Here is a 13415-nt window from a genome sequence, read left to right as displayed (position 1 = left end):
TCATCTCAGCAGAGCCGTTTATGAATCAAAGCGAGTCCCCGTTTTCGCACCCAGCTTTTAATTAAGTTTAAAAATGTTGACAACATGCATAAACAATTTATAATTATTGGTAATAAGCCCCACAGAAGCTAACCACGCCTGGCTGAACATCGTCGACTTCCTTGTCCCTTCAATCACGTGACTTCAGTGAAACAGCAGAGCGGCTGGATGGAAGGGCGCTAGTGCGCATGCGCAATACACTGTAAAAAATGCTCATACCCAATGAGACGCTATAGTTCAAGAAAGGAGAAGTTAATGCAAACAAAGAAAGATGTCTAGAGACTATTGCTGTATCACTGTGTAATTCTTTGTTTTATACTTTTGGGTTGCTTTACACTCTAAATAGAGACGTTATCCAAGTCAAAATGTGAGTAAAATGGGCTTCAGGACATATAATAGGATTCAGGACAGTAAACACGCGGGGTTTTTTTTTGCAGCGGGGGGGCGGACACTTTCTTGCAATGCGGCGTCCCCTCCGAGTCACCAGCTTTATAAGAGAAACGAGAGGCGCTTCTGTTTAATGTAGACAAGAAGAAAACGAGAATAAAGAATAAGAAGGAGCGGGAGAAACACTTCTGGAACAAAACTTGCATTAAGGATTATTTTTTTCTGCCTTTCCTTTTCACCAGTGACCACAGAAGACTTTGTAAGTGGGCATGCTGCATTTATTTAATTTTATAGTTATTTATCTGCATTTAAAAAAAGTTTTCCAATACACTTTTTGGGGAATTTTGCATCACTTAAGTGTTTACAATGTGATTTCAAGACAAAAAAAAGTCTCAATGAGTGCTTTGTTAACAAGTTATACGCTGCAACTGCACTCCTCTGCACGTCTGGCCGTGACCTGCCGGTGCACTCTGACAAGCGATAGGCAATAAATCCTCGAGTGTGTGTGCGTCTGTGCGGGGAGATATCACCGCTTACTCCAAGATCGCACAGTAAAAATAACGTAAATAAAACTTGAAGTAACTCCCCTGGGTGTTTTTTCTAGGTCAAAAATGCCCGTGTCCAGGATGAAAATGCGACCGTGGCTGCAGAAGATGATCGAGTCCAAAACCATCTCCGGTCTGGCCTGGATAGATAAGGTGAGCACTTCCTATTTTTCCTCTTCATCAGCCTGCACAAATATCCCTGCTGCCACTCACATTTCATTATTATTAGCTTTCTTGTCATTAGTATCAACCAGGTAGGAAAGCAACCTTTAAAAAGACATTATTAACTACTTTATTATCATTACCACCCTTTTCTAGTCTTCAGCCAGCAAAGAGAGCTTCCGCTTCTTAAATAAAAGTGTAATTCTTCTCCATGGTCAACAGAGGGCATCTCCATGTCTTAAAATCTAAATTAATTCGTTCATTTGCTCTATTGCAAAGCATTAAACGATTCTAACGGAAATATCACATGGAATTGCTCCCTGATCTCCAAAAAACTAAGTCTATGTAATGTATTTTACTGAAAAATTATGATTCAATCCGATAAATAATATTATAGTTTTAATGGGTCGGTTGCAGGGCACATACAGAGAGTCACTGCATGGATACTGAACCCACACTGCCTGCATCAAAGTCAGCTGAATGAACCACTACACTATCAGTGATCCTTAAAAGAAACGAGAAATGAAAAATAGACCCCAAAAAAATGTACAAGCATGACAAATCCTGGTTCCATCTCCATGACAAAATTTCTGTTCCATTCCAGGAGAAGACCATGTTCTCCATTCCTTGGAAGCATGCGGCTCGCCATGGCTGGGACATGGACAAGGATGCTTGCCTGTTCAAGAAGTGGGCCATGCACACAGGTGAGCCCAGACCCGTACCTGCACCATTGGCCGGCACGGCGGAATGTTAAGCCTGACCGTGGGTTAAAACCTTTAACAGGGAAATATGTAGAGGGTGAGACCCGCGACCCCAAGACCTGGAAGGCCAACTTTCGCTGCGCCATGAACTCTTTGCCCGACATTGAGGAAGTGAAGGACAAGAGCGTCAACAAGGGTCAGATGGCCATGCGAGTTTTCCGGATGCTGCCCCCGAAACAGAGAGGTAGGTCCATTTGACACCATCTCCTTGAGTCCGTTTCTGACTCAGCGTAAATTAACATCTCGACTGTTTTGTTCCCTTGCAGTGAAACGAGACAAAGCAAAGTCCAGGAAGCAGGTAAACACTTTCTTCAATGTTTTTTTATGGGCAATATTTTATGACACTTGAGCAAACGGATTAGAATATCCGGGTCAGATTCTGCTTTTCAACACTATACCTTTTTGACCCGAGGTTAAAATTACCCATGAGCCAAAAAGCACATGCCACTTCTTTCTCCTCGGTATCCTGCAAATTCTCCAACCCTTTGGACCTTAGGTCCAAATGACCATGAGCCTCGAAATGAACGCTCCTACTTTTGATCTTGTCTTTAAGACCCAAGATTCAAAGTCAACACTGCAAATACACGGCCGTTTACCACACGTCATCGCCGATTCCTAATTAACTCGCAACTTCTCATACCCTTGATACACACACACCTTCCTAAATCCAGATGACCCCGAGTCAACAACCTGGTCATCGGTATCTCACCTCCGACTCCTCATTCATACTTTGACAGGAACATACCGCCACCTTCTTGATCAGAGAAAATGGTCCAAATGACCATGAGTCAACTGATCAAGTTCCAAATGGTCCACACATTTTTACAGAAACCTACTAGCGCCTTTTTTGACCTAGATCCAATCCTACGTTTACCACACGGCAGCTACCTTAAACACCTCGTATCGTTGATACTTTCACAGAAGCGAATAGGTTCTACATGATCAGGAATCAACAATATAATCAGTCAGATTTACAACACGCCAACTTGGACCTCACCGCCGACTCCTTCCCACAGGCTAAGATGGCGGCAGAGGACACAGACTACAGCGATACCCAGTCCCCGCCTGACTCATCTCGGCTGCACGACGATGCGCCATCCGCTCAGGACAACGTGGTAGACAGCACGGTGTGCATGGACTTCCAAGACAGCGCGGACCGGATAGCGAGTCGGATGAACGAGCCAGAGCCATGGAGGGATTCCTTTTCGTTTGGATTTGCGAACGACATGTCCAGCAGCTTTGAAGACAGATTCCAAGTATCGCCCGAACGCAGCCCCCGTAAGATGATACACTCACTATCTCTTTTCGTGTCCAAATGAGTGCGTTCATTTTGAGTTAATTTAAAGTTCCTTTATCGCTACTAATTTTTTTAACGCACGATTGTAAAGCCCGTACTGAGGGAACGTCAAAATTGAGCAGTAATAAATGGAATAATAATGCCTATATTTGTGGAGACTGGGGTCAAGTTAAATTTGGCCATTTTAAAAATGTGCAGAATTTCACAAGTTGCTTCATGTTAAAGATTAAATGGCTCTTAATAGGAAAAGAAAAATGCACTGAGCTGTCACCAGCATTTTACAAATGCAATTATGCCATCTAGTGGCAGAAAAATGACCTCAACACAAATCAATATCACAATTTTTTTTTTTTACAGTACAGTACATCTTTTTAATTTTAACTCTTTTTATGAATTATTATGAAATTACTGTATCAATGACTAAAATATACAGCCATATTTCTAAAAAAAATATTTTATTGTACATTTAGAACAGATGTAAAATTTGCAATTAATCGCAAGTTAACTATTGAAGTCATGCGATTAATTGCAATAAATTTAAAATAAAAAGTCCAAACCATCAAAGTCTGCTCTGTCTAACCTTGTCTCCAAAAGAGCTAACCTTGGTCGTCCCTCAGATTAGCTCATATCCGATCCTCACTATCTCTTCTACCTGCATGCCTCCACCTTGCTTCACTTTGATTGTACTTTTGGGCACACCGTTGAAAACTCAGAAGTGTATGCTCATATTCGTCTCCCTCTCTCTCTTTTCCCGTCCCTCCATGACCGGTCGCCATCCAGAGTACGAACGCGACATAGTGGAGGTGAGCCATCATCGTGGGTCCAAAACTGTCCGGCCGCAGACAAACGGTGCAAGAATGCTAAACTCCTCCTGTTGTTGCTTCTTTAGATTTGCAAGCAACTGGAGAGAGACACGCAGACGTTCGTGACTCCGTGCACCAGTCCGGGAAGCGAGTGGAGCGAGTCTTCAGGTAAATGGAGCTTGCCAGTCACGCTACATATTTTTTTTCCACAAACTTTTTTTTTTCTTCCCTCCAGTTATTTGAACACGCATAACAGCCCACGCTTTGACACGCACACTTAGACTTGTCTCTACCAGGCAGCTATGGTTGCTATATGGTAGATTTTCACCAAAGGGGGGCGTAGACCTCAATTGATTTTTATTAGGAAATGTTGGTCTCTGGATCTCTGAGGCAGAACTTTGTGATTATAATGTGTCCTTCAAGGTCGTGACATTGCACCTCCTCTTGTTTGAACAGCCGATGATGTGGACGAACTGTCGCTGCCTCAGTACACCACCCTGAGCTCGGGTTCCAACGTGCCGGCGGACGACCTGTGGATCAACTCGTGTTTCTCGCCATTCAGCAACTTCCATACGGCACTGGACGATGTTCACACGTTGAATTTTACGGGCCTTTCGCCGTTTATCTTGTGAAGATCCCCCAACCCGCCCCACCACCGTCCTGTGACCAAACTGGAGCTCCCTTCCCTCTCAGGAATAGTTTTTTTAAAGAATGGCATTTTGTCTCGGTTGGCCAAAAATGTTCTGGTTCTGCTTCTTCCATGCCACGCACGGCTCTTTGGTCTTCATGCTGGTTATGCCTTTAACTGCTATCACTGCAATCTTCATTGGCAACCCCTGAAGGAATTTTGACATGAAGGCACGCCAATGGACGAAGAGTCAAAATCCCCCTCCGTTTCTGAGAGTCTGTCCGTCCGCAGAGCAGTTATCACTCAATCTTCGTAAATACAATAGCTGTTATTATGGGGAATAAGATCTCACTCGTCTTGTTATGACTGCGGTAGCCAGACATTTAACCTGTGCTCTAAAATCCCAAATGTACAAATTGTAAATGTTTATGAATATAGTTGTCTATTGTGTGTGTTTTTCTTAATAAAATGAAAACAAATACCGTACACGTGAAGAGTATGTTTGCTTCTTTATTTCTAACGCGCAGGAAATGATGCTTTAGAAAGTACACAAACCCAAATGATGTATGCCACTGGCCAGTGAAAAAGGTGAAACTGAATTATATAAGTAGTAAAATCAATTGGAAAAAGGTCTTAAATATTTTTGCAACAGAGGTAACCCCCGATAAAGAGATAACCCCTGAAAATTTCCACATACTGTAATTGTTTGACATCATTTTTTTTAAACAGATTTATATTAATGTACAGTCAAATATTTTAAAAGCTATGAATGGTATTGAAAAAACCCGAAGTGAAAAAAAACTTCTGCTAAATGAATTTTTAAAAACTACACAAGCAAACAACCCCAGAATTTTCTGTAATATTTCAAATTTTCAATAAAATATTTAGCACGCACACACACACACACACGCACACACACACACACACACACACAACTGTGTAAATATAATAAAGGAAGTTTTGACATTTCCCCATCCAGTGATGTAAAAACTCATCAAATTACAAAAATAAAGCCATAGTCATTTTTTTTTTTTTAATTTTAAGATCAATGTAATATTGTCTGATATTTTATTTAGCAACACAAAAAATGTTTGGAGCTAATATCTTGTATTTTTATATCTAATGCGTGTGTGTACAACTTTGTAATATTTAGTATTTCTTCTCAACTGATATTTTTTTTTCCACTACTATTTTTCTTTCCTTCCTAGTATTTGCCTGTTTTTGATGATTGGCATGAATTGCATCGCGTGATCTAAAATTCCAGACGTTTAAGAAAATGTTTTTGGTGCTTCCCCTGTGGATGGTGTAAACATCACACCGTGCTCCCCCGATGAGTCAGCTTTTTTTCAAATGATATCAATAATTCTATGCCCAATATATCTCTTTTTATTTCCAGCGTTTCTGTATTATTTTTTGATGTGTTTTTGTGTGTGGCTATTATTAAATTAGTGTCTAAAATTTGTAAGTTTTACCATTTGTATTAATACTTCTAACATATATTCAAGGGTTGCAATTAATTATTATGCGCAGATTTACTTTTTGATTAATGGATGAATCTGAATTTCCATCAATTTATTACAAAACAGAATTTAGTTTGGAATTAACAGTGCAGAAAAGTGCATGAACATCTCACAATAATTTATTAAAAAATAGATTTAATTATAATAATAAACATATATTTTTCAACCTTTTGCATCTTTTGCTTAATATTTTTTGAAAAGTAGTTTCTAATGCTTCAGTGATTTCCGCCCCAAAAATTTTCATCCAATATTGTTATGAAATGCCAACGTCATTCCTGCTCTAATTGTGTGACTAATTTAATGACTGCACAGTGTTTACAGGACCTCGTCTAAAAATAAAGAAGTGAAGAAGAAGTGCAATATCTTTGGGGCTTTCCACAAAGATGATCACACCAGTCACCTTCTTTTTTCTATTGTGAAACATTTGAATTCCAGCCCACACAAGCCTCCCCTTCCTCCTTTTCCTACTCGACAAAGTCAGCAACCTGGCATTTCCCAGGGTCAGACTCAACTACTGTGTGTGTTTATTTCTTTATTTTTAGATTAAATGACGTCAGATCAGAGAAGACGAAAAGTTGCTGCAGCAAATCCTCACTAAGTATAGCGAAAGAAGTCCCAAAATGTTGTTACTGCAGTATTTGTGTAGCTACCTTACCGGAGACAAATTTCTTGTGTTTTTTTTTACACACTTGGCCAATAAAGATGATTCTTAATTGGCAAAACATCATCCCACTCCTGAAAAATTGCACTAAATACAGTAGCAATGCTAACTCTTTGACTGCCAAAAACGTTAAATAACGTTTAGTAAAATCCTATGGAGGAGTGCCAAAGACGTTAAAATACGTTTTTTTAAAAAAACAGAGGTGAAACTAACCATTTTCTATTGTTAATTACTGAAAAACGGAATAAGATAGAAACAAACTTTTTTTCCTGATGAAAGATGAGAGTCCAATCTTTCATTTGGTACTATGTATGTTTCCATAGTCCAAACACATAATTTTCTGTGGACCTTGAAAGATCAGTCAAAAATGCTTAAATCGGCTGGCACCCACGGCATCCCTTTTCTGAAAACGTCTGGCAGTCTAATTACAATTTTAAAACAATAATGTCCAATATGTGAAATGTTATCAGTTCATTGGTAAAGAGTTAATTGGTCGACCAATTAATGGGTCGGCCGATGAAATCTTTAAAAAAAAAAATCTCTGTTGTAAAAAAATAGATAAAAAAATAGCGCTTTTAAAATTGGTGGATTTTTGCCAATTGCCCCCCCAACACGAATTTTTCTCTCCAGTGTATAATTAAACAAACACTAAAGAACAAAGTATTGTAAAACAGTCAGATGGTCTACCTGTAATTCATATCTTTATTTTTGTAAGCGTTAAGTGACCAAAAAAAAAACAACTTGTTTTTTAAGTAACTGACCGATTAATTGGTTCCCAGAATTTTGCTCTGCCAAATATTAGAATCTGCATCAGCCTCAGAAACCGGGCCCTAATTATTTTTTTGCGTTCAAATACATTGACAAAATTGTTCTAATAAGTTGAAGTGTTTATAAACTATATAAGGATCTTTTTTCTATATATTGTGGAATTTCACCTCTTACAGGCTCACTGTATACCGAAAATACAATGAACTCACAAATTCACTTCCACAGCATGACATTTTTGCCTGTTTAGTTGAACAGAAAGCTATTAAGTGAAATCAGTGAAAGTGGGTCATTTCCCACAGCACAACTACAGACCTCTCACAGTCCATCCGGGCCAGTGGTGGAAAATTGCTGCACATTTGCTCAGTCACGTTTCCTTCTACGTACGTTTGCCAGGGTTGGGGAGTCCAGGTCCAGAGAGAACAAACCCTGAAACAGTTTGACTTTAGCCACAGGTGCTTCTACTCAACAGGTGCTTGCTTCTATGAGCTCGTTTACCTGCAAGTTAAGTAGAAGCACATGTGAGTTTTTACTTTCTGGACCTGGATTCCCCAACCCTGATGTTTTTGCAAAGAGGGAACCTCATGCTGCATTAGATGTGGAAATGACAAGAACGGATGTGGGGACGCCACTTTACTGACTGAACTTTGTTTCATACCCGCGACAGGAAGCAACGCAGGCGGGGCGAGACAATCCGAGAGCAATGTGCTAAATCCCGTTCAAATTCAAGTTAGGCTTCTCTGTGGGAATGTTAGTTTGAATATTAACTAACAATTTCACCTAAAAGACCTAAAAACTGCATATTTAAGATCTTTTAGTTCCCTATGAGACCTTCAGACCCCTCAAGTTGTTTCATGTTTTGTTAATATTAAGCTAGCAGACTTGTTTGACAAAATGACAACATTTTGGTGTTTAAATAGAACATGATTCTCATTTACTTAAAATGTCAATTGTACAGTTATACTATCTCATATGGACATCCGGACAGTATAGCTGCCACAGCTACTTGCTATTATGTTTTCTGTTATATGTTAGCTTTAGCATTAAGCTAGTCCACTAAAGGATAAGGCATGTGTTTGTTTTGTGTTTGGTGTCATATCTAAATAAAATTAAAATAAAATAATAATAATAACAACAATAACATTTTATTTATGTATTTATTTTGGTTAATACATTAAGGTTGATCGTGTGTTTAATTAACTATTAATTATCTTCTGCTCATGACCATTATTAAACACCAACAAAAGTAGCCTTTGCTAAATGGTTAGCAATCACGATTAGCATTAGTGCGCTAGGGATTACCACTTAAGGTAAACAAACACTAACTACCATTTAGTTCACACAAAATAGTCCATGAGTGAAAGTGACGTCATGCGCGTCCCCGCGGAGTAGCAGACATGTGGCGTTGTGCTAGCATTAGCCTGTGGTGTTAGCTAGCGTACGACACTGCTCGCATGAGCTGCTAACTTTCCACAGTTGAGATGCTGCAGTCATGCTTTGGGCCAGAGGTGGCAGTCGCGAGTAAAAAAGTGACAAGTGAGAATTAGCATTAGTGCGCTAGTGATTACCACTTAAGGTAAACAAACACTAACTACCATTTAGTTCACACAAAATAGTCCATGAGTGAAAGTGACGTCATGCGCGTCCCCGCGGAGTAGCAGACATGTGGCGTTGTGCTAGCATTAGCCTGTGGTGTTAGCTAGCGTACGACACTGCTCGCATGAGCTGCTAACTTTCCACAGTTGAGATGCTGCAGTCATGCTTTGGGCCAGAGGTGGCAGTCGCGAGTAAAAAAGTGACAAGTGAGAATTAGCATTAGTGCGCTAGTGATTACCACTTAAGGTAAACAAACACTAACTACCATTTAGTTCACACAAAATAGTCCATGAGTGAAAGTGACGTCATGCGCGTCCCCGCGGAGTAGCAGACATGTGGCGTTGTGCTAGCATTAGCCTGTGGAGTTAGCTAGCGTACGACACTGCTCGCATGAGCTGCTAACTTTCCACAGTTGAGATGCTGCAGTCATGCTTTGGGCCAGAGGTGGCATACTTGTAATTCAACAAAAGATGCCTCTGCCAAATCTAACATTGGGGTCTAAGGAACTGAGCGATAAGAGAAAGGGCGTCGTCGAAGCATCACATACCGTCAACTTGTTAACAAATAGTGACCCCCCTGCCAAACACTCTCCGACCCCTGACCCCTGGCCCTATACTAAGAGCTGTATACGTCTAATCTGTGCGTATACGTATAGTTTATACAGTAGTCTGCTCGCGAGATGGGAGGAGCAAGATGGCCGCCCTGTGGCTTCAACGGCCGTGTATGGGGTATCGGCTATCCGGTAATATATACAGATCAGTGGCGGCACACATTTTCAAAGTCCAACTTTTTTTCCTCACCTCAAGTGTCTTCTTTTTAGGAAATGAAGGCTTAAGTCAAGTGTTTGTTATGCAAAAAAATGTGCAGGAATTGACTAAAATGACGATTGTTTGATGCTACATGACTAGCTTATGCTTTATTGACACAAAGCATCTGCTAGTGGTTGCACATTAACTTGACCACAAGCTCTTATGGCTCATTTTGAAGCACACGAAAACCTCTGCAGACGTCTCGGTCATCCCGCAAGATCCTCGCCTGATTTGGAGAGAATCTGCAGGCAAACTTATTTTTAATTAATTAATTTTTACGACATTGGCGGCGCCAAACCAGAGCGGTTCGATGTTTACTGCGAACGTAAACCATGACTTGTTGCCGCTGGGAATTCTGGCATAGTTTGGCCCAGTTTAATTAGACAACTACTGAACGGTTTTAAGGACGCTCACGCCCAAAAATTCACAATAGCCCAAGAAGAGTACCTGCAGGCAATCAGGTGTTTAAGGGTGACGCTCCAGAAATAGCAAATTGGCCATCCAAGTACTCAGTGCTGGTGCCTAAGGTTTTATGAGGGAGTGTTGTCAGGCTGCGTGGGTGTGCGCAGTGAGAAGGGTCAGCTGCTTTACAGGAAACGGCTAAACTGTTGTGGAAAGAGCACGGCAAGGGAGAAACTGTGTAGCCAGGACGCGCAGCCACTTCTCATGGGGGGGGAAAAAAATCCACGCCAATTTTAGAGAAACATAAAGTCATGAAATAATCCCATATGCCGTTTTCTAGTGAACAACATTTGTTTTTGGACAAAATACTCATGACAAAAGAGCAAATGGAATTGAGTTACTTTTTGTACAAATTCCAATGAAAATACATTTATAGAGGTCCAACAATTAATGAATGAATCGACTAATCCATTATCAAATTAAGCGCTAATTATTTTTGATAATTGAGCCTCCTAATCCTCGAAATTTCAGCTTCTCGTCAGTAAACTGCGATTTCTGTTGTCCTCCACGACAGCAGACTGATTATCTTTGTGTTGAAGCAAAATAAAACTTTTGCTTTTACTTAAGAAAACAATGATCATGATTTTTGCCAATTTTTCAACATATTACGGACCAAACACTGTAATTTACACTAATTAATTCATATTTTCTGCACTGTTAATTTGATATAATGTCTTGTTTTTCAGTAAAGGAATGGAAATTAAGGGTTAGGGGTTTTAGTGCTTTTTAAAAATCCACTTCATCGAATAATCAACTAAATAATCGACAGATTAATTGATTATTTAAGTTAATCACACTGCTTTACTTTACTTTTTGTAGGAATTGTTACAAAATTTTCATGAGAATTGCACTAATTACAATGATTTTGTACAACTTTGCACTAAACTCGTGAGAAAAGCAAATTACAATGCATTACTTTTTGTAAAAGTTCTTACGAAATTCTACGAAGTCTTATTTTGTTTGTTGTTTTGTTAATTTCTATTACATTATATATATTTTTTTTTTTAAAAAGACAGCTAATTACATTGCTTTACTTTTTTGTAGGATTTTTTCCTGAATTTAGAATTTTTTTTAAACATTTTTTAAAAAAAATAACTCCGCTGATTAAAAAATTATTTTTAGGAATTTTTACAAAAATTTGTAAACATAAATAAATAAATAAAAGAACTCCGCTAAATTAAATTAAAATACTAAATTAAATTAGTGAGCGACTTTTTACAAAATCGACAATATTTTGTAAAATTTTCCAAAAAAGGCTTGTGCTAAATTAATAGCATTAATTATGTACAAATGAATACTAAATTCTTGTAGGATTTTTGGGAATTTCTGTGTAAAAAAAAAACAATAAAAAAACAACAACTGTACTAATTACATTAATTTTGTACAAATTCAGACTAAATTCTTGTAGGAATTTTTACAAAATTTACAAATTTAGGTTAAATTTTACACACAAAAAAGAATTATACTAATTGCGTATTTTTTTTTACAAATCCATACATTTCTTGGATTTAAAAAAATGTTTTACAACAAAAGAACTGTACTACTTGCATTTACTTTGTACAAATTCATATTGGTCTGGTCTGGCCAAGACAACCGCCGTACTTCATTCTCAACGTCTGATGTTATATGCCTGCTAGCTTGCCGGCGTGGCGAGCATGCTACGTGCAGGTGTGTGTCTGTGTGGGTGTACGTGACAGACAGTATATGCACGTTTCTGTGTGAGAGAGAGGAAGTCAAGGGGAGGAAGAGTGACAGAAAGTCAGGTGATTTCGAAGAAAGGCCCAAGCAGCCGCCCGCATGGGACAAGAAAGATGGGAGGAATCACACGGCTTGCAATTCACCCCCACCCCACCTGTTTTTTTGCTCTTATCAAGACAAGCATGCTGGAATGAACACACACACAAAGATGAGGGCGTGAGCGGTGCTTTCTGGCGAGATGGCAAAGTGCCTGGAGTATTTTTTTTTGGGGGGGGGGGGGTGAGGGGAGGAACAACACCAGGCAGCTCACCACTCAGTTGGATAAAGTGAGCTTGCAGCTTTGTGTAATGTTACATCATCTTCACACAGCGAGGTCTCCCTAATTTGTTGGAATTTAGATGCTCCCGGGGTTGGTGAAAGACTGGATTTCACTTTCCTTTCTTTTTCTTTGATCCTTCCTCGGGTCTCCTGACAACCTCACGACTCTAGCTGGATTCTGAAGTATTCGGTTTGGGTGAACGGTATGGGATTTTTAATAGGTTTTAGGTGAATTAATGAGTACACACTCACACGCACGCACACGTGCACAGACACACACACACACGCACATTCTCACGCACATACAAAATAAAAAAAATAAAATAAAAAAAGATCGGTAAAATTACCGAATGAACAATACTGAGCTCTCTCAGAAAAAAAATCTAATAAAATCTTCGCACAGCGGGTCGTTAACACTTTAAGTGTAAATGAAATAAAAGACACGACATACAAAAAAAAAGGGAAACAGTGAACCCCTGTTTATCGCCAGGGGAAACACAAAAAATAAATTGCACACATGAAAAATAATATGCATTTGTGTTCCTTTTAGTGGCCATAATAAGTCTACACAACCCTGTTCAAACATCAGCAACTTAACATGAATTTGAACGCCCCAAGTTATAAGAGGGTGTGCACAATTGTGCAACCACATGATCTCAATTTGTACTTTTTTGAAAATATATAAAATTGTGTATATATATATATATATATATATATACATCCATCCATCCATTTTCTTAACCGCTTGTCCTCACAAGGGTCGCGAGTAGCGCTGAAGCCCATATATATATATATATATATATATATATATATATATATATTCTTGATCCCAAACTCTCTCCAACAGTGAGAGTTGATTGTAAATCTAAGATATGCAATGTCTGACTTTGTCTGTTATTTGCTTCCTTCCTGGGCGAGGCGGCGCGGGGGGGCTCTAAGAATTGCTTGGTGTGTCATCATCGCT

General features: G+C 39.2%; 2 protein-coding genes across 3 annotated transcripts in view; one reads left to right on the top strand and one right to left on the bottom strand.

Annotated features, from left to right (window-relative positions):
• The window catches only part of acsl6 (acyl-CoA synthetase long chain family member 6), a 31637-nt gene extending 23637 nt beyond the window's left edge, over nucleotides 1–8000 (bottom strand). Inside the window, exon 1 of the mRNA XM_077545983.1 lies at nucleotides 7884–8000. The gene's annotated coding sequence lies outside the window, so the exon portion shown is untranslated. The remainder of the gene's footprint in view (nucleotides 1–7883) is intronic.
• On the top strand, nucleotides 541–5108 carry LOC144036567 (interferon regulatory factor 1-like). Of its 2 annotated transcripts, none has more exons than XM_077547282.1 (9): nucleotides 541–685; nucleotides 1031–1124; nucleotides 1738–1837; nucleotides 1917–2078; nucleotides 2161–2192; nucleotides 2911–3172; nucleotides 3972–3994; nucleotides 4081–4162; nucleotides 4451–5108. In XM_077547282.1, the coding sequence occupies exons 2-9, from the start codon at nucleotides 1038–1040 to the stop codon at nucleotides 4624–4626; spliced, it is 924 nt and encodes a 307-aa protein (XP_077403408.1). In that variant the 5' UTR covers nucleotides 541–685; nucleotides 1031–1037; the 3' UTR covers nucleotides 4627–5108. The 2 variants fall into 2 exon arrangements, with proteins under 2 accessions (XP_077403408.1, XP_077403409.1); XM_077547283.1 differs by having other exon boundaries at nucleotides 4418–4601.
• Nucleotides 8001–13415: the final 5415 nt, after the last annotated feature.

Source organism: Vanacampus margaritifer, chromosome 16 (assembly GCF_051991255.1).
Source record: "Vanacampus margaritifer isolate UIUO_Vmar chromosome 16, RoL_Vmar_1.0, whole genome shotgun sequence".
Taxonomy (NCBI): Eukaryota; Metazoa; Chordata; class Actinopteri; order Syngnathiformes; family Syngnathidae; genus Vanacampus; species Vanacampus margaritifer.
This window is presented reverse-complemented; position numbering and strand designations above follow the sequence as displayed.